The sequence below is a fragment of the Cyanistes caeruleus genome, chromosome 1, assembly GCF_971803275.1.
Source record: "Cyanistes caeruleus chromosome 1, bCyaCae1.hap1.1, whole genome shotgun sequence".
Lineage (NCBI taxonomy): Eukaryota > Metazoa > Chordata > Aves > Passeriformes > Paridae > Cyanistes > Cyanistes caeruleus.
The window spans coordinates 108,142,473-108,164,543 of NC_141701.1; the positions used below are offsets into that span (position 1 = coordinate 108,142,473).

Here is a 22,071-nt window from a genome sequence, read left to right on the forward strand (position 1 = left end):
CAGGCCTGTCAGCTGAAGACTGAAACAATTACTTATGAAGAGAAAGAACAACAACTTGTCAATGACTGTGTAAAAGAGCTAAGTATGTCCCTACTTCTTTATAGTTTTTTGAGATAGTTCAGTAAAAAAAACAAAACAGATCAGTCAGTCATGTTTTTCTGTGGTACTTATTTTCCTTTCACAAATGGCTATGAGGAGAAAATGCCTGGCTGAAATTTCACAGCAGAAGATGTTGGCTGAAAGCTAAATCTTTCTCATTCAAAAATAGTTTTGCATAGAAAATGTTCTGCAGCATGTGCACTTGATGCCTGTCTGGTTTTGTGTCCTGCTGCATTTTTCAAAAATACATTACTGTGAACTGGGGTAGGATTCTGCTGAAGCAAGTGATGTTCCAAAAGAACATCTTTATGCTTACTTTTCTGATTTTGGGTTTGTGATGTTAATTGTAATTACTTATCTTACAGGGGATGCAAACATCCAGATTGCCAATATCTCTGAAGAGTTAGCAAAGAAAACTGAAGATGCTGCCCGGCAGCAAGAAGAAATCACTCATCTTCTCTCTCAGATAGTCGACCTGCAGAAAAAGGCAAAAGCTGTAAGCAATCCAGTTGAGAGACTACTGTTGTTATTTGCTACTAATGTAACTGGAGGGCAGATTAAAATTCTCTCTGTACTAGAGCCTAAAGGAAATATTCCACCTTCCTTATGTGGATGACCTTGTTTGGTGTTTAATATCTGGTGTACTTGACTAGAAAACATCAATTTATTATAAGATGCATATATGGTTTATGAAATGCAACATTCAGTAAATTAATTAATTAAATTATCAATTTAATTAATTTATTAATTAAATTAATAAATTAATGAAACAAATAAATAAGATTTAATTAACTTTATTATTAATTTATTTAATAGAATAAATTTATTTTAAAAATTAATTAATTAATTAAAATATTTATTTTAATGATTTTAAATATTAGATACAAAATTCTGCTCTGAGTGGTGTTGGTGAGACAAGAGTGTCGGTGCAGGTACTTCAGTGGGCACATACCTGTTTGGAGGTTCATTTAGCAAGGTGCATTCTAATGTTGTGTGTTCTTGTGTTAACATTTTAAACATTTTTAAGCTAATGTGTAGATTAATATTGCTGCAGAGGAGAGGTGAGAAAAGTTAGAATGTTCCTACTTACTTGTAGTATAGGATATGAATATCACAGGACAAAACATCACAGTATTTCTAACATTTTTTGGCATATTTTAGTGTGCAGTTGAAAATGAGGAACTTGTCCAGCATCTGGGAGCAGCTAAAGATGCCCAGAGACAGCTCACAGCAGAGGTGAGTACATTACTTAGTAATACAATAATTTAGTAGCAGAGCAATGGCTGTTCACTTTGCTATAAGAGGTTTAGTCTGAGCTGGATCAGAAATATTAAATATTTTTACCTTTGTATATGGAATGAAGGAATATTTATATTCCTAGTAGAGTTCAAACCCTTTTCTTTCCTATTCTCTGCTCCTTCAAATGACACACATTTTGAAACACAGAGACTTATGGGCTGTACAGGAATGCCTTTAAAGGTTGACTTCTCTAGGCTAGTAATTTCAGCCTATTTTGACTAGTGACATAACATGGAAGAGCTCATTTTTTCTCTGTTTGTTCAATGTATGAACATAAGGTAATCCAGTATTTCTGGTTGTCTTATGGGTGCTACATTTGCATGAAAAAAAATGGACATGATGGAATGAATAGAGCTTGATCCCTTTAGGATGTCTCTTACACTTGTACTACTTGGTGATGAAGGTGAGAATGGCCAGAGAAGCTTTTCCAATGGGTGGACCTTTTGTATTTGTGTTGCTCAACAGAGACTGAGCTCATACCATTGCTTTCTTAGGAAAGAAAATGAACCAGATCTTTTTTTCTAAACCAAATAGCTGATTTTTATGAAAGGTGTAGGAATGTGGTGTTCCAGACTTCTGCCCCTTTGCCAAACTTAGTTGAAGTGGCTGATGACCCCAACATCTGAGGGTACACAGACATCTGTAGAATGATTACATAAGATATGTTTCCTGAGAAAGCTAAAAATAAGTCATGGTCTTAGGCTGTTGAAAGCTATATGTGTATATGCATGTATGCATGAAAGTCCTGGCTTTAAAATTCCTAAGTTCTTTAGACCATTGTGGAAAGTCTTGTCCTCAGACCATGGTGTTTGCAACTGTGGTCATCATGAGTGATTAAGCACTAAGCCTGATCAGACTAAAGATACTTTTTTAGCTCTGTGTCTTTTCCTTGACAATTGCTTCATGTAGGGAAGGAAATTGAGCAAACAGTTCCTTCCTTCCACATTGTGACCCTCCCTGCTTGCCTCCCCATTCCTAATCCATGTTATTAATGATCCTCCAGTGATACTCAATTGTTGGAGATCAATTCCTTTAAAGTGGGATATTCTTCCCTTCCCCATTATTCTTTACCAGTGTTAAAAGAATTTGCAGGATTTTTATGGTAATAGTGCATCCCATAAGGTCTTGGACTGTTTTCTCTATGTTACAGTTGCGAGAGCTGGAAGACAAGTATGCAGAGTGCATGGAAATGCTTCATGAGGCTCAAGAAGAGCTGAAAAACCTTAGAAACAAGACAATGCCAAATGCTATATCACGTCGGTACCACTCTCTTGGTCTCTTCCCTATGGTAAGCAGATTTAAGGACAAAACCAGCACACACCAAGCAAAGAAGTGTATTTGCATTTAACTTAAAGCTTCAGGGATAGGATGCTAGGTCTGACATAAGCATGGATGAAATGTGTATTTGTATGGTGTTAAAGGATATCTGAGTGATCAGTTTTGCATATCTGGTTGTTTGCAGTGGTGAAGGCAAACAGTGGTGCTGTGTAGCTCTGCTGCAGTGTTACATGCCACCTACAGCTGTCTGTGCATACTCTGTGAAACCTGGGTGGCATTACCAGGTTCTTACACAGTTCTATACATCTCTGTTAAGCATCTCCTGTACTGTTGTGGCTGATGTTCATTAGGAGCTTCTTGTTTATCTTCAATATCCTTGGAGATACAACTTCCCAATAATGTAACAATAGTTTCCAGACATAGCATCTTTCTAGTAATTTATGATATACATTCTAGTTTTTCAGTCTAAACCTTTGAACAGGGTTAAAAGCATTCATTCTTGTTTTATGGTGACTGAAAATTTAGTGGTTCATTATAAGAATGTTAGTTGCTAATCTGTATTATGGCAGCAAATTATGGTGGTTTCACTGGCGTTTTCAACTTTCTTTACCTGTTTTCATGTGACTATGACATTTAAAGCTCAGGGAGTATGCAGTACCCCCAATGAAACAAGAAAAAAAGAGTGGATAAGCGTGTTTCCAGTGACTTGCTCTGCTTGCCTGTGTATCTCTAGAGTACTTAGATTACTTCTGAAGGCAATGGTATCGGTGGCTTCTTTTGCAATACTTTAATGTAATCAAGCCGCAAAATCTGCCCTGCCTTGTCTTGTCTTATTGCTGAAGAAGAACACATTTTATTTGTGCTCACAAGAAGTAAATTGCCAACAAAGGCTTAGCTTGCCTTTTTGTGCTCCCTTCTGAGACTGAACACTGGCCAAATTAAAGTGCAGATGTTTAATAATATAAGTTGTGCTTGCAAAAATAATACAAATTGTGCTTGCACAAATACGGCTGAAAGCTGTGGAGAGTATGCTTGTGCTGAGATAGGTTTATGTCTTTTCTGTTAAAATGATTTTCAAATGTTGAATCATGGGACAAAAGATCATTTAGATTTGTTACTGTTTGATACTTAGACCCTGCACCCAGCAGTAAAACTTAGCAACCAGCTATGGAGAGTTAATGGCCTGTTACATCTAACCTTATGGAGAAAGTGTATAGTGCTTTATGCCAGGATTCATGTCAGTTTTGTTGATGGGTGGAAAATGCTGTGGGTTTTATGTTTATTTTAAATGAGAACATAAAGAACAAAACTTTATGCATGAAAGGTGAGTGTTACTGAGTATGGGATTCAGTCTGGGAAGCTGGATCATGTTGTTGCCTACAATGCTTTTTTAAGGTTCTTTGGCAGATATTATGCATAATCAGGTGGTACATACTGTAGGAAAATTAAGCCATATTTTGTCAGTACTTTAAATATCTACATTAGTTTTCCTGTCATTTTTCATGTTTAAACCTTTTTTTCTTCTAGAAATACTCTTCATCACTTATTATTTTGTATAAGTAATTTATTATTTTCTGTCATACCAACCTATTAATACTATGATATTTGTTTCTCTTTTGTGCTTATTTTTAACAGGATTCTTTGGCAGCAGAGATAGAAGGGTCAATGAGGAAGGAGCTGCATTTAGATGAACCCGACTCTCCTGACTTGGCGTATGAATGAAAAGAATTGGTTCCTAAATTGATTGGTTATATCTGAAGTTAATTATTTGAAAAAAAAAGAAAAAAAAAAGGAAATAGTTGAGATAGATATTTAGAAAGAAATATTTCTATCTGAATATGAATGAGAGAGAAAAAGGAAAAGAAATTGCCTAGATTTTGGGGTGTTTTTATTTTCTCCTAAAGCTGCCAAAAGAAAACATCAATATTTTGGCTTTGCCGTGTCTTGTAAACTTTTTTCCTCAATGGTGAGTGATGAGAATGAGAAAAGGTTTGTTTTCTTGTGTGTTACCATGCTAGATTTGTCCAGTTACCAGTTAGGGGAGGAGTTCAAATTAGTGGGTTTTCTCTCTCTTGGTGAGTTTTACAACATAAGTTACCAGGTAACTACTGATCTAATCCAGTTTCTACAGGAAGAACATCAGGGCAGTAAGGGATTTGGAATGGTACTTAGTGTGATGCCCATTATATGCCTGTGCTGAAGTTCTGTTTAATTCAACAAGAGAGTAGTTTGAAACAAGTTAAGTGCTTGCGACAGCCCCAAACCTATAGATAGATACAGCTTGGCAGAAATGGTCTCACTGATGCCAGTTGCACGTGTACTCCAATAGGTTTATCTCACAGATTTGTACAAAGCATGGATTGTTTAATTTGAAATAAGTTAATCCAGTTGACAGGGTCTGTTACAGAAACAAGTTTACAAAACAGGACAGTCAGGGAAGGTACAGTAGGCACTTCCCAGAAACCTTCTAATTGCATTACCAAAATGCCTGACGCATACACTGACCTTTTCTGAGCCTGAGCCAAGAACTGTAAATGAGGCTTTGACAGAGTGAAATGTTGATTAGAAAAATGTAAGATCAGAAAGTTGTGAGCATGTTCAAACCCCATAGGATCCTTTCATCCTTCCAGTATAGTCTAACTTAAAGCTAGTTTAACTTCTTTTGAATGCCTTATTGACTTTGCCTGTACCAGAGGAGGATACTTTTTGGTTTTTTGTTGTGTGATTTGGCTTGGTTTTATTTATTTGTGCAGTGGTAGTAACTGCAAGCTCCATGGGACTGTTTATTGATAAATACTCTTAGATTCAGCCTCATAAAGATGTACAACTGTAGACCTGGAGCCTCCACACAAAGGGTGCAACTGTTGAGCACCCATGGACAGAGGGAAATAAATTTAAATTACATTAAATAGCCTAAGGCATGCAGTCACTGTTAAAACCTGACAGTGTTACCTTTGAGATAGAAGGAATGTGCTATTCTTAGGTCCAGCCACTGTTGAACTGTAAAACAAAGCAGTAGTACTTTTGCAGAATGATGTAGGATAATTTTATTTTGGCAAGAAGTTTCTGCTGAAATGTCATCTGATGTCAGTCTTTGAAGCAGGTGAACAGTGTTTGTTGTGGTATAAAGACAATAGTGATGAAGAATGAACTGTAGAAGTAGGTTAAAAATTTGGTTTCCAGCCTTGACAGCCTCTCTCAAGTCTTGGTCCATTATATTTCTGGGATTTTTTTTCCTTTTTTTTAAAGTACTATTGAAGGGGGTTGGAAATTGGTCTCAAAGAGAAAAGACACAAGACTTGCTTGCATGGAGACACTCAGGAGAGTAAATTCAAACTCTCTTTTAAAATGGATTAGCCAGTTTATAGTTAAGAGTTGAATGGAGATAAAGTCTGTTTTTTAAAAACTCATTTTTACATAAGGGCTTTATTGTGCTTTTAGCTTGTATACGGAAATGCTCTTTCACTTATTTTTTATTAATATTTGAAAGAGTCCATGCACATAATTGTCAAATGTTCTGTCAAAAATATTCTAGGGTGATGGAAGAATTATGTTGATGTAGTGAATGTAATGACCAGACTGTAGCTAGTATGAGACCCTACGCATACTACTTTACAGAACTATATACAAAACCAAAGTGTGTGTTAGATCTGTGAATAGGAAGGGCTGTTAGTAAGCTGTTACCTGTTTCCTCTGTTCCTTCTCATGGTAATAAGTTACTGAGTGATTAACTGTGTGTGTTTACAGCCATCAGAAGCGAGTCTTCGAGACGGTGAGAAATGTCAATCAAGTTGTCAAGCAGAGGTCCATGACTCCGTCACCAATGAATATCCCAGGCTCTAACCAGTCCTCTGCTATGAACTCAGTCATTTCTAGCTGTGTCAGCACTCCACGTTCCAGTTTCTATGGGGGAGACATCTCTAACATTGTAATAGACAACAAGACCAATAGCATCATCTTAGAGACAGAGTCCTCGGACAATGGGTCAGTACCGTAGCGCTGGAATTTGCTTTTGCTTTGTTCCTTACATAAAGGCAAAGTGTTTCTGTTTTCTTCCTTTTGTCTTACATAGTGCAGTTACCACAATGGCATACATCTTCAAAATCTAGTTTGTGCTTGTAGTTTCTGAGCACTCAAGTTTATTTAAAGAAAGAAAGCTTTTAGAAAGCACTGTGTATCAGTCAGTGTCTGCAACTCAGACCTGCTCTGAGATGCAACATCACCAGATGGTGTAAAACCACCCTTTATTTTTGTGGGTCATCACTTAAAAATAATGAATTTTTCACCATTTTGCATAACTGCCAGAGAGTTCTGATCCCAGATGCAGCTACAGTTAATATTTTGATCCTAAAAATAAATAAAGTGTGCATCTGTAGGTTTCCTAATATGAAAACTTGTGAATTAAACCAGTCAGAACTTTGCTTTTCTAGCTACTTGTCTCTTCCCCCAGTACAGTTCCATATTATGCTGTATATACTTTCCAGTAAAAATGGCTTAATACCTCAAAATTATGTATGTTTGTCAGTATAATATACTCTTGTGATTCACTGTGGTGTTTGTACAGCATTGGCCCTTTACCATGGGGCCTGCTTACCTGAGTTTGTATGACTGTGAAAGACACACAGTGAGTAGACAAAGACAATTCTCACCTCTTTTTAGGAGGAAGCTCCTAAGTAAAGTGCAGGTTTCCAACCAGGAGTTTCCAGGCAAAACTTTTACAAAAGTTTTGGTGTTTGCCTTTGAGCTCTCCAGATGAGTAGCAAGTTGTTCCCAGACATATAAAGGTGTTGGTGAATGTCTCAAAACTGTCATGTGGGAGTTTTAAACTTTTTTAAGAATGTGTTTTTTTCCCTCCCACACTTTTTTTAAAATTTTTTTTCTGTGTCCCACTTTATGTTTTAGAAATGAAGACAGGATGAAGAAGCCTGGAACTCCAGGGACTCCAGGCTCCAGTGACCTAGAGACTGCCCTTCGTAGGCTCTCTCTCAGGCGGGAGAATTACCTCTCGGAACGCAAATTCTTTGAGGAAGAGCAGGAAAGGAAGTTGCGGGAACTGGCAGAAAAGGGAGAACTCCACAGTGGTTCCGTTACCCCCACAGAGAGCATCATGTCACTGGGAACTCACTCCAGATTTTCAGAATTCACTGGATATTCAGGAATGTCTATCAGCAGTCGCTCCTACCTGCCAGAAAAGCTTCAGATTGTGAAACCGCTAGAAGGTGATAACAAAGGGCCTCGGCCTTTATCTGTTGTTATTAGTGACTCTTTGTGGTCTCTAATCCATCACCGGAAAGCAGGAAATCTTTGCAATACATATTCTTTTTACTTTAGAGACAGTACTCCACGCTGTTGGTTTGAGATCTTCTAACTACTATGCTCTTCCACAAGCCTTAAAAGTGTTAGGAAACAATCCCGGCCAAGGCAGTAAAATGAGTATTGCAGGCCACATGTGCACATCAGCAGTGCAGTTTTACATCTGACCTAAATATTACCATATCATAATTGGAATAGGAGGGTGGATAAGTCTATGAAATTTAAACAAACAGAGTTTTGTAAATTAGTATATCTGGAAAGGCCTTTACTTACTTGGGTTAGTCCAGCCGGTCTAATAAGACTATTACAGTGATTCAAAATTATCTCTGGACTTAATGGGTTGTTTGAGTGGTCACACGTGAGTCACTATGGCTTTGTGTTTCACATGTGAAATAGGTGGAGTTTTTTTAAGTCAAGTTTCCTTCATACATTGTCTCAGAAAAAGGTAAGATAGAGATAGATGGTAGTGAGGGCTAGAGCTGTATTTCAAAGTTCCTTTCAGTAGACTATTTAAAAAAAACTGTCAAAGCACATGTAGTATATAGTCTGCCTGGCTTTCTTTAGTTCTTTCAGGTTGTAGCTGGAAGTTAGTTGAGTCAATTCCTCCAGGTTTTCAACCAAATGAGGTTTTCCTGTAGTACTTTACAGATACACTAGGTAACATCATTTAGCTTTGGCTTCTCTCTCTCTCTCTCTCTCCCTCTCTCTCTACCTCTCTCCCCCCCACCCCCTCCTATTACATTGCATTGTGTGTGTTTTAATTGCAGAAGTTGCTTTTTAGAAAAAATTTATTTCATCTATAAGGAGCATATAGCATGACATGTACTCAGAAGCAACAATCAGCATTCTTATGTCCTGAAGAAAGTGATGTACTGTATCTACCTATTGAACTGAAATCATAGCCATAGCACACTGTCAAGCAGATTTTAATAGTTTGTTTTCATGGTTGCTTTTAAATGGTCATAAAAGTTCTTGTATCACATGAGGGAAAGGATGATCCCACTTTGTTTCAGTTTCCAGTTGCTACCACTGTAACAGATTTCTGTCACCATCCCATTATATCTGCTTTTGTCTTCCAATAAACTCTTGAAGTCTTTATCATCTTTCTATCTGTCTGGGTTTTGTTTTTTTTTCCCCGGTTTTGTTCAATGTTTTCACTGGGTCATTTCTCTCTTGAAATTATTGCATCTTTTAAAGTACTTCTCATGTTTGGTTTTAGATCTCATTTGTAGCATGTTTGTGTCTGCCTGTTTCATAAGTTTTATGTTTGTTAATTTTTATTAACTAAATATCTTTATGATTTTGTTCTTCATTTCATCTTAGCTTCTTTTCCAAATATTTTTCACAAGCCTTAATTTTTTTTTCAACTTCAGGGATGCCTTCAGACTACTGGGGAAAAATAGTCTGCTGTACCTACAGACTGCTATGAGTAGTTGTGTCTTTGGTTTATTATTGTTTTGGGTGCTCATGTCATGAAACATAAGAAATAAAAATTAGTTCTATAATAAATTTACTATAGGTTAATGACTTCTGCTCCTTTAAAGCAATCTTTTAAATCCCTCAGAAAAAAAGTGACAGAAGCACTTGACAGAAGAGAAGAAATTAATTTTCTTTTGCACCTTTAAAAAACAACACATGCTTTCTTTTAGTCAAACAGAAGGATTGCTTGATGTGACTTGTTTTAGTTATAGTCCAGTGGGATTTTTTTTTTGTTTTGCTTTTAATTTTTTAAACTATGCACCTGTGACTTCTAGAGTCATAAGCATGAAATAACACTATCTGTAGGAAAACTGAAAACTTGGACTCATTATGTCTTCATCCACTTGATTGCAAATTCTGAATTTCTAAGGTTTCTCTGATCCTCAAAACCTATGTGCAATCATGCAAAGATATCAGGAATATAGGGAAAAAAAATTACTCCATTCATATACTTATTTTGTTCTTATATTCCTTCTTCCTTCAGTGGCATGCCCCACTGTTACACAGTAATTCCCTCATGCCAGCTGTTTCTGGTAATTTACAAAACCATCTGCTAGGAGCCTGGGACTGAATGTAGGCCAAAGAAGTGTTGTACTTCCCTCTTCTTTTGACTTCTGCAACTTTCTCTTTTTTCTTTTTATTGGGGATTTATAATTGTTGTATTCCCTTGTACATTTGTGTTCATTTTCTGTTTAGGAAATTAAAGCTCCCTTACATGCATTTTATGAGATCAAGATTAGGCTTAGATATACTCCTGTTTGTGATGGAGTTTAGGCCATTTTGATTTCTGTAGTTTCAATAGAAATGTTAAAGCTCAAAATGCAGATATTTTGGTATATATATTTTCTATGGAAAAATATGAGGTATATATATGAAAATATATTTTTTATGAAGTGCTTGTATTCTACTGAGTTTATTTTAAGTATAAGTTTTGGTGTGCTTTAAGGTGAAAAAGATTACATCTTCAGAAGCTAGTATGTAGAAGTTAATTAACTTCTTATGCTTGCATATAGTGCAGAAAGCAATTTTGATTTCCTTTGTTCTTTAATTGTTGGAGTAGACTGACAGAAAACCTCTACTCCTAGGTTAAGGCTTGACAATATCTGTCACTTCTTCACATTTTGAGGTATTTTGTTTATTTGAAAGCAAAAACTTGGCCTTTGTGACAATTCAGAAGCAAATACAAATTATAAGGATGTCTCTTCTCTCATTTTGGGGTTGTAATGCTTTCTATTTCTTGAGCCTCAAGGGTGCAAATTTTCTCTAATCCCTCTAGACTTACTTTAAATAAAAGGAAAGAAAAAATAGGGCAATTAGCCAAAGCAATCTAGCAGACCAATTTATTCTGAGCTAAAAAATTACAAATGCTAAAAAGTGAGGCTTAATTAAAATGCCACCCATTGTTCCCAGTCATTCTAGAGAAAGAGTTTTCCCCTGTTCACTTCCTATTAACAGTAAGCTTCTTCAAGTGAAATATGTGAAATGACAGTTTTCTCCTATCACAGGATTTTTCTCAGATTGAAAATGTATATGAGAGCCACTCCTTGTCTAGTTATTACAGTTGTTTAGGTTTTTATGTACATCGTGCAACAAATTGAACATTCTTGGTCTTTGAATATAGGTGAGACATTTGTGTTCCAGCTTGTTGAATGAGTGGGTATTCTGCTTTGCAGAGAAGGAACAGGAATAAGGCTTCAAAAACTGCTCTGATTTGATCTGGCAGAGGTGAAGAGAAAGATGTTTTGTTTGTGTCATAGGACATGTGTGATTTTAAGTCACATTTTTCAACACAGTGATGGTGGGCACACAGGAAAATTCAGGCCCTTGCAAGCAGTGTTTAATTGCTTCTTGAGGAATCAAATAAATACTCCCGTGATTTCACTGGGCCCATCTTGGTGTATATATCAGTTTTTCCTGATCCATTGCTGTTTCTAACTGTCTCCTATTAATCCTTGAATATTGAATACTTTTCTCTGTAAAATGCACCTCCTTTTTCAAAACATTTCTCTGCCAAGGATAAAGCTACAGGTACAGTAGCACTTAGTTATGTAGTAGTTGAATTCCTGTAGCATAGGGCCCACTCAGGTATTTAGACTTGATGTGTAGCTCCGAGTTGTGTATCTGCTTACATGAGCCTGAAGTTGATGGGGTTTTCTAACATATGGTACAAAGCTAAAATTGCTGTGCAATCTGTGTGACTACTTGTCCTCCTGCTAGCCACCGGTAGAAAATTCTGGCATGTTTTCAGCACTTGTCTTAGTTTGAGCTTAATGTGGGAATATGTGGTATATGTTCCTCTTAGAGCTTTCTGTGATGGCGCTCAGATCGACTTTTAAAAAGTAAATTCTCTCTACTCCTGCTTAATCCTGTGAGTTGAAGCAGATGAGGATATTTACAGGGAGGGGATGTGCATGTGCACAAGTGTGCTGCTTCTCACTACCAGGCTTTGCATAAGTGCTGATGTGATCAGTTTGTTTCACACTGGTGTGGAAATGCTGAAGCATAGGTGAAGCAGTTTTGTGCTGTAGCATATCTCCCCAGAAACATTAAAGGTTTGGAGCTCCCAAACCTTTGGTCTTCTGGATAAATGAAATGAGACTTTGTCTTTTAGGTCCTGGATTGCTAACTAATTGATTTTGGTTGTCTTTCTGTTCCGTTTCAAGGTTCTGCCACTTTGCACCACTGGCAGCAGCTGGCTCAGCCGCACTTGGGTGGGATCCTGGACCCGAGGCCCGGGGTTGTCACTAAAGGCTTCAGGACTCTAGACCTGGACCTGGATGAAGTGTACTGCCTTAATGACTATGAGGAAGATGAGACAGGTGACATTTCTTACAAGGGCCTAACTACCTCGACGCCAGTTCAGCACACAGAGACCTCAGGTGAGAGGTCACAAGCACAAGTGACTGTTTCAGAGAACAAGAATAACCCCCGCCAATCTCAGGCTTTCACAGAGGAGATGCAGGAGTCCGCGACTGACGATGATGAGGGGTCTGGTGAGGGAAACTCATTAAGTCCAGTAAAACTGACATCTTTACAGGATTTTGATTACTGGGCCATTCTCACGTCTCTTCAGAACAGCATCCATAATATTGCTTTGTGTGTAGCATCTGCACGATAAGTGCGTGCAGTGGTTAGAACATAACCATTCTAACATTGGCTCAAAAATCATTTCTTTGATAATCTTTTAATTTGTTTTTCAGTAACAGCATCTGTGGTCAATATTTTACTCTATTTTGATAAGAGAAGGCTGCTAAAAGGAAGTGGTTCATTAACAAACCTTTGTGTGGCATGTATTCAACTTGTGTGTGTATTTTAGTGCACGCTGTTAAGTGTGTGTAATGTACAGATTACATATATTTTGTATTACTGTAGTGCAGATACTCTTCTGACAGTTCATAAGAGGTGATGCCATGTCTTAGATTTTTTTACTTTGGGAAAAAAAGAAGACTAAATGATTGGTGCACTAAAGGTGCCTCTATCTTGCCTTTTCTGAAACAAATGGAGTGCCTTGAAAATCACCAAAGAAATTCTGAAAGTTTAATTCACTTACCTCAGGTACAGTTACCTGTTTTTAAAGTCCTTCTGAGAAAGAACTAAGGGGATGTTTTCATGCAGTGACTAATAACATTTCCCTTATTCTTTCTCCACCACACTACTAAACCCTGTCCTTCCTATTTATACCGTATTAAGACATAAACATTTTTAAGTGACACAGTACTGCATGAGTTGTTAGATATTCTGAACTGACACTAGCAGTCTATTATTGCACAGGATTACAGATTCTCAAGACAATAGATGTGTTTTGAGTTTGTGTGGTTTCTCTCTTGTTCTTGGGATTTGAGGGGGTTTTGTTTTAATAAGCTATATAGTCTTCATTAAGATTTGCCTCTGGTAAAGAATTATATTTAGTCCAGAATCAGAAAATTGCCAGAACTCCTTTTTTTTCCAGACTTCTTGTTTTTATATAACTACTTTAAATGAACACACTTCCTTCCCTCTCCTTTTTCTGGGATAAATCGTAATTTAATATTTGGCTGGTCTTTGGAAGATTAGATTGTCTCAGGGCTAAACAATAATATTTCTGTTATTATCATGACATACAGAGTATCTTCAGCTCTCACTGCGATGGCAGTTCAGTGCTTTCAGCTACTGAATATAAGCTGCTTTCTACAGTCAGTTGTACTAATGTTAAACTTCGAATCACAGAATCATTAAGGCTGGAAAAGGCCTCTAAGATCATTGAGTCCAGGCATTAACCCAGCACTGCCAAGTCCATCACTAAACCATGTCCCTAAGTGCCATATCTTCAGATCTTTTAAATACCTCCTGGGGCAGTGACCCAGCTACTTCCCTGGGAAGCCTGTTCCAGTGCTTCAACATCCAGACCCTTCAACTTTCCATTGGCAAAAGTTGTCCTCCTTCTATGAGATCCCAGAAAGAAAATTTATATTTTTTTTAAAATTAATATGAAAATAAATAATGCCTCTTCAGGCAGTTGTATACCATTTTGGCTATTATCCAGGTTTTTATAATTTTGAAGAGTCTGAGTAGCAACAACAAGAAAAGTTGGAGATAACTGAAATAATCAAAGACTGAAATAACTGGCTTTTTTAGGAGTTAGGGAATAAAAGATTCAACAAAAGATATGTTTAATTTTAAAATGTGTTGCTGTAGAGAGGAAGGGAACAAACAGTTCTTCATGTACTCAGGGTACAATAAATGTGCAAAAAAATGTTGCTTGGGTTACATTTTTAAGAATTTTCTAAGCATGTTCAACACAGGAACATGTCAAAAGAGTAAAAGACTCATTGTCATGGCTAAACATAGATAAGGATATAGTTTAGTTCCTTGGTTTTGTTTTTTTTTAAAAAGAACAAATTAGTCTAACATTTCTGGGTACTAATTTGAAAGACTTCTTTCTTTGTAGTAGAGCAATAAATGTAGGCCTTCTCTATGATTACAAACTGGTAAGAAAGTTTAGTATTTCCTTCCATTTTCTATCTCCGTTATGATTTGAAATAAGGTCACTGTTTATGAACTTGTTACTGCTGACTTTTTCTGGGAAAAGTCTATATCTCAGACAGGGTGTTTAAGCAAATTCCCTACCTTATAAACTGATTAAGTAAGATAAAAATCAATTAAATTGCTCTAGCACCTTGTATTATTTGCTGAGTCATTTTAATACATTACAGAAATAAATGGGTCAAAATCAATAACTTTGTTTAGAGTGAACAAGTGCACTGAAAACTTTAATTTCCCATTCTTTTGCCTTCTTTCAAATTGTCCTGGTGCATAGGATTTAGGAGTATCCATGAACTACCATATCATTATTGGTTGTGTTGCTCAAATGGTGTAAAGACACTGTATCTGCTTTTTGTTGAAACAATTTGTCAGGCATTGTACAAGGAGGAGATTGTGGATTTTGGTGCTTTCTAATGGAGCAGTACTTCTTAGGATCCACAATCTGCCCACTGAAGAATTATCTTTTGGGAGGAGGAGGTGCATGCTTAGCTTATGAATTTATTTTGTATTTAAATATTGTGCAGCCATTGCTTCTCATTGCTTCTCCTCAGCATTCTTTCTTCTAGATCTCTCTGTAGGAAATGCAAGGCAGGTAGGGGTGTGTATGGACATGTGGCACCTCATCATGACCCCATCATGAGTACAAGGTTATGACATCATTGCTTGCATGATTCCAGTTGGGAATTGGTTCCAGTCAGAAACATACAGAATAAATTCTTGCTAGAGAATGTGGAAGTAAAATAAAAAGGGAAGGAAAGAAAAAATTTGTACACAGTCTCTAGCAATAGTGCCTTTGTTTATAAGCCAGGATAGCTCCATTGTGGAAAAATCTCATTCAAGAGGCCTGTAAAAGCCAGCAGGTATCTCACAGTTGCTGTTGGCAGGCCATAAAATGTGTCAGTGAAGCTACAAGTCTTCTAGCCTCAGATCAAAAGGTCTTTAGTAATACAGTGCCTACAAAGACCTTCCCAGCCAGCTGCAGGTCATCTTAGTCTGTTGGGCACGTTTCTGCTTCAGTTGATTGTATGCTCTGAGGTTTGTATCTTGCCTTTTTTGCACTGTATCGGTTCTCTGTCACAGTACTTACAAGTACTATTCATATTGCCATTTTGTGTGTGCAGAGTGCTGCACAAAATGAGCCTGGGAGCTTATTTAACTTCCAGGCTCAGGAGAGCAAACACTGCTGGTGCCAAAAATACCTTGTAGCCAAAACAAATGTTTTCAGAGCAATTGTGATAGATATTCTGGTCTTGGGATAGCTAGAGTCAGAAACCATTCTGATTGAAAAAGGAAAAGTTACATTCCTTGTGTTTTCTTGTCTCTATGTTGAAACCTGTAGAACCTATTGATCTATAAAATAGCTTCTTCACCATAAATGCATATTCTATCCCAGCTGTGGCACTGAACATTTCAGGAGAAGTTAGTATACATGCTTTATGGTCTGCAGTTAGTCTGTTGGAGTTACATACTGTGTGTGGGTAGCATTAACTTTATGGAGGATTGTAAATTCCATAGTTACAGTTCTAGCCTAATACACAGGAGTAGGTTGAGATTTGTGCATCACTTGTGTAGTCTTTCAGCATAAGTGGAATTATAGAGAAGTTACAGGACACAGCGTTCTTAAAATCATCTAGGACAAGTAATTTTTGCAGCACAAATTTTTAGTAACCTCAATATATTTTTTGTTTGTTTTGTGAAAGAAACTAGTATATTATAAAACTGTACAGAATCTGTTTTGGAGGGAGGGGCTGTTTGGGTTGGTTTTTTGTTTGGTTTGTTGTGGTTTTTTAATTCACTGACTTTCATGTTTCCCTTAAAGAAACAAATGAAACACCAGCCACTCAAAGCACTTAATAATGTTATGAATGTTCTAATTTTGACTTTGGAAGGGTTGCACTTGATGCAGTGTATGCCTAATTGCCTGCTAGTACTGGGTGCATAAACTGGTCTTTCAGTATTTGTGTTTGTTAGTTCCACTGATTGATTGCTTTGAATAGACATGTGCACAGCATTACGGGATCAGCACTCTTGTACTTCATGCTTAGACCTTAACTATGACATGGAGGACTTTCCAAATAGAGGCCTAAAATCACAAGAACACATAATGAATGTATTATGTTTGAGTTGTTTTTAGCAGGATTACTATACATGCTTCTAAAAGGTTATCATTGTACAAAAAAGCAATAAATTTTGTAACTCTTCTTAGAACTAAGGTATTGATGCATATTTAAATGTATTTTATTTTCAAATGCCATGAATATTTCACAGTAATTATTTCTTTAAGAGAAGACTGTCAGCAGTTGCTTTCTATGGTGTTAAAACGCTTGAATTTTAATTTGGGGATCCTAGCCTGCATAAACTTATGTTGAAGCCACGTTAAATACTTTTTTTCCATCTATGCTCAATGGTTATAGACATAAGAGAAAGTGATCTTAGACAGAAGAACACCCTGTCCAAAGAATACCTGCCTTTGTTCAGTTTTTCCTCTTTCTGTTTCCAAAGGCAAAATAAATGAGAATTTTGGAAAATCAGGTATTCAAAAAATAATTTTGTTGTATAAGGAACATAACAAAAGTCATGCTCCTGGTGCAGACATACGAATTTTGAGTATTCACAATTACAGCTTTATATACATAATTACAGTTCATATTCACAGTTACAGCTTTAGCAGAGCACCATGTTAACATTTTACAGCTGTTTTATCACTTATCTCCTTTTTTGTTGTAGTGGTTCACCCAGGCATCAGATCCAGCCTACTTCACATTCCTCCTATTCTGTCAGCCAGGCATTTTCAGTACAGGTAGCACTGGATATCAGAGCTCTCACCTTTAGCCACCTGGAGGGGATGAACTCTGCTAAATCTAGACACTACATGAAACCACTGAATTGTCCTATAGATCCTAGTGGGGTTTTGTGACCTAGTTTCCAGTAATTTCACCTCACCTAAGAATTGAATTAGTGGCACACACTGGCAAAAGTGAAGTCCGCAGTCTGTATTCTTGATGATCACACTGGAGAAAGTAAAAAAAGTCTCCTGATGTTCCTTCATTATTCTCCTTTAAAGCAGGCAGAATTTTTCTATTCAGCAATAAACTTCTAATTCTTTAGAACACCCTCTGTTGCTCTTAGGATGCCTCAGTCTGATTGTCATTCCATCCCTGTTTCTACAGCCTGTGCTAAAGAAATTCCAGTGTAATCCCTGCTCAAATAGCAGGGAGCTGGGTTCCCCCCTTTTCTTGAAACATGCCAGAAAAATGATGGAGCAGAGTGGCTTGCTTCACTGTTGGACTAAAGTGTTAACTTTGTGCCAGTCTGGATCAAATCATACTCTAAAGATTTCCCAACTTTTTTGAGATTAATTTCCTAATAAATCTGTATGTGCCAGAATAGGTGTTTGTAAAAAATGCAAAGATATACTGGTCACCTTAAGCTCTCTAACTCCTCACTGTTATTTCAGCATAACAACAAATTTGAATTTTGATCCAATGGTACAAAAGTTAAGGGTGTTTTAGTGTAACTACCTCTTACAAATCTTGTTCAAACTTAATTTGCCTTGACATCTTCTTGAGGGTGGGGCAGGCCACAGGTTTACCTGCTGTGTAACTTTGTAACTTCCTCTGCACAAGCTGGTTGAAAATCCAGATAAAATGGTCTATTGAGAGTTCCCTGGGCAGAAGGTCATGTCCTAAACATTTCTATTTTGCTGTTTACGCCTAGCACAATGGCCCACAGGCTCTGAGTCCTGAAGCTGGATCTGAGACAGCTCTGAGATACATAAAATCAACTTGGTGATTTATGAGGAAAGCCCTGTTTGTTTTGCCAGAAGATGGAGCTCTCTGTGCTCAGTTTGACTGGAACCTGCTTTTTTTTTTTTTTTTTCCCCTCAGTAATTTAAAAGGTGTTTTTACAATAGTGTTTGTGCTTACAGAAGAGTCCCTTTCAGCTATGATGGTTTGCATTTTCCATAATGCCTATGAATTGTTTGAGAGAACTTAATAAGGTGAAGAATCATTAATTCCTAAGTGCTAAAACATGATACAAGACAAATCTTAGTTTAGATTTAATTTTCATTTAGGGGGAAAATGCACTAACAGTTTGCACAGGGTTCCTGATGGATGACGTTACATGATATTTCTGTAAATTTTGTTAAGCTCTGAATTATGTATAGATTCTTTTTCATACAGATATGGAGCCTTGTTGTTAAACTATGACTACTTTGGAAAAGAGGGTATAAGTAAAACATTTGGTCTCAGTTACATGGAGCAGATATTTATATTCAAGAGAATACTTTGATAAATGTAAATGTGAAGATAGTTTTTCTTAACAGAAAAATGTATTACTTCTTCATGAACTTATACCAACTCAGGAGATGGCCATTCATATGTAAAATTAACAAGTTAGAAATTAATAATTTTGTTTCTATTTGATAAACTTTGTTCATTTACAGCAACAGGTTCTCACTCTTTTACTGTGTCCAAAGGATGGAAAATGCTACAGCAATATGATACAACCCATTGTTGACTGATGAAGGATGAAGCTGGTACAGGACTTTCTTAGTGGTATTTGAGGGTGAAATACATCCTTGGAAATTGATAGATTTTTTTCATAATTTCACTTTGTCTCCTCTGATTAGAGTTAGTGATTTCTCTACTTTTAGCAGCCTTCTCCTATCTTTGACTCATTAATATCAATGAGTCTTGCTTTTGCTAATGCAGCTATGTTTCTTCAATGTGCCTGTCTCCAATCTGAGGGGATGCCCAGTGGATATTACAAATGGGGAAAATGCTCTGATTGTATTACAGCTATGTGCTTTGGGTTGAGCTTGCAATCTCAAACCAGCATTGCTTTATTCTGTTCTCTATTCATCATCCAGGGATAATTGCTTTGTTCTAATTGATTTATGTTAAAAGTCCTGTGTTTCTCTAAATAACCAATTTTTTCATGTCCAGTTATTTGAGTTCTTTCTCCAGATTTTCTTATAACTCTCTACAATATGGAGAGAATCATGATTGCTAGGCTGTGCTCCCTTGTAATAGCTTTTGTAGTGCTCACACTAATCTCTAAAGCAACTGGATTCCTGAAGCAACCTAATTACCATCTCTGGAGGTGAAGTAGAGCTTGTTGTTATGTTATGCCGTGCTAACATTTGAGTGTGTTAACATGACACTCCAGTGGGTCCTTGGAAATATCCTTCTCTAATGTACAGCCGTACATTACATTCCAGCGCTGACTAGAAGTTACCTCACACTGTATGCTCAGCCACTTCTGCTTCCACTGTTCACACTGCCCATGCTCTACCCTTCACACACTGCTTATATGTGTTCTTAAAGGGCTACCTAACCACACACACTGTTTTGGAGCTGTGATACTTGTGAACTGTGAAAAAGGGAACACAGCCACAATTAAGACTTGCCTTGCTTCTGCTGAGCTGCTCTGGGAGTTCAGAATGGTGTCTGGTCTAACTGGTCGGTCTGTCTGTCTTTTGCAATGTGTTGAATAGTTGTGTACTGTGGTATTAAAATGTGGCTTAATCAGGGAACGGCTCAGAGGGATGGGTAGGACTGGTGGGGAGGGAGCTGCACATGGTTTTTATTGTGCATGTGTTTTGACCACTGCTAAGTTTGGTTACTAAGTAAGAGAACCTATGCAATCATGATATCTTTGATGTAATATTTAACTCTGGGTGTTTTCCAACCAGCTTTTCAGATGCATGGCTCTTGAATTCTGTAGTTATTTTGCAGTGACCACAGCTGCATTATATAGCAGGTTATACAGCCACAGAAGTATTTCTACTAAGAAGAAAGAAGTTGGCCTAAGTCCTTTATTTTTAAAACTGAGCTATATTGCTTCTTTCCCCAATCACTGATCTATCACAGAGTGGCAGTTTTACAGCCACATTTGTTATGAAATTTACTTGCTACCCTGTCTACAAACACTCAAAAACTGCTATACTGTGCAGCTGGGGACATACATTTTTAAAGAACCTAATCACATGCACAAGAGAAGTATCACAGATGTACAGTAGTGGATCCAAAAAACTACCACTTTCCATATTGTGGATATGAAAAGTCAGAGAAACAGTAATTAATCTGTGTCCTTCCCCTCACCACCCCAACAATCTGTATTCCTGTAGCATTAGTCAGATGGATCCATTACTGAGAAGTAATGGGGATACCTTATTGTGGATCAATCTGAAAGCTGAAAGGCACAAGCATTTAGAAAATCCTGGTGCTCCTCAGCTGGTACTAGAAAATTTTGCTTGTGATTTCCCATTGATTCTAGTTGCTAGTTTAGATTTGGGCTAGCATTTCAAGCACTGTCTGGCCTAAATTTGGGTTGAACAAGATTTAATCTGCAGTGTTTGTGATCATGGGCAAGTTTCAGCAGACCTTTTTAGCACTGGCCTTGGAGTCCTAGAGGTGTTTCTTTTGGAGAAGGAGTGTCTGTTTAACACTGTAGTACTTGGGCATTTCACTTTTCTTGCATTGATCCCATCAAGGTGCCTCATCACTTTTTGCATCTGTCTTATCAGCACACAGAAGTTTGGTTTTTCCCTTTTCTGTGTAAAATGCAAAGAATTTGCTTTTTTTTAATTTAGTACCTCATCCTGGGAAGTGCATGTCACAAACCAACTCCACCTTCACCTTCACCACCTGCCGCATTCTGCACCCCTCCGATGAACTCACACGAGTCACGCCAAGGTAAGGGATTCTCATGATGGCAAAGCCTCCAGCTCTGTCAGAGTTTCCACTCTAAGCAAATGCAAAATAATAGCATAAGCGTAGGCATTGACTGCATTGGTGAATTACAACACACCCACCAATTATTCCTTCCATTTTGAGTTACCTCAGCCTGAATTTGAGAGGCATATGTGATGTTTTAAAAAGCCAAAGTTTCTTAAATTTTGTTTTCTCTAGTTAAGATACTGCAGTGTCAAACATAACTATATTGGCTTCTGATATCCAAGCCTGACTACTCTTCATCTTAGAATAATTGTAGTCCTCATATGTGAATGCACAGGATGTAATCTCTTAGCAAAAGAGATGAGAGGTTTTTCCAGGGAGGAAGTCTAAATCCTTCCTCTCAGCACAAAAAGGGATGTGCAGGTAAGGAAATCCAGGAGCTATGTGAGGAATGGAGGAGGATATATTCCTTAACTGGAAACAGGGAGATGTCTACTTTGTTTCTTGCTATAAATGTTGGAAATTAAATCATAGTTGCCAGACCGAAAGTAATGAGTTGGTGATGCAATAGCAATTGGCAGTGTAGACACTGCATGCCAACAGAAGGCAGTTCTGTGCCCTTATGGAAGGTGAAGATCTGAGTACCAGAGGGGGTGTGTGTGTCAATTTCATACCTAAAGAGGGAGCTTTCTTCCCTTAGAAAATCGGGATTTACAGAATGTTCTATTCTGTTTATAAGGACAATGTCTCATTGCTTTCTCTGCCCCTTCCAGCTCCTCTGTGGGAGTGTACCAATGTGTAGGTTCCCGTGCAGAGGTGTTGTGTCTACATTTGTTTAGACATGAGATAGGCACTGACTGCCTATGAAGGGCATGAAAAGTAAGGGTATTGAATATGA

The 22,071-nt window shown here is 37.4% G+C and overlaps 1 protein-coding gene across 9 annotated transcripts in view; it reads left to right on the forward strand.

Annotated features, from left to right (window-relative positions):
• The window catches only part of TRAK1 (trafficking kinesin protein 1), a 122,395-nt gene that overhangs the window by 94,213 nt on the left and 6,111 nt on the right, over positions 1-22,071 (forward strand). For 5 of the 9 annotated variants that reach the window (XM_086848674.1, XM_023919379.2, XM_086848703.1 and 2 more), the window contains 9 exons: positions 4-82; positions 465-595; positions 1,261-1,335; positions 2,549-2,686; positions 4,312-4,388; positions 6,424-6,660; positions 7,579-7,895; positions 12,132-12,461; positions 21,089-21,191. In XM_086848674.1, the coding sequence (XP_086704800.1) occupies positions 4-82; positions 465-595; positions 1,261-1,335; positions 2,549-2,686; positions 4,312-4,388; positions 6,424-6,660; positions 7,579-7,895; positions 12,132-12,461; positions 21,089-21,191 (1,487 nt within the window). The remainder of the gene's footprint in view (positions 1-3; positions 83-464; positions 596-1,260; positions 1,336-2,548; positions 2,687-4,311; positions 4,389-6,423; positions 6,661-7,578; positions 7,896-12,131; positions 12,462-21,088; positions 21,192-22,071) is intronic. The other 4 variants (XM_023919380.2, XM_086848714.1, XM_023919383.2 and 1 more) reach the window with 1 other exon arrangement.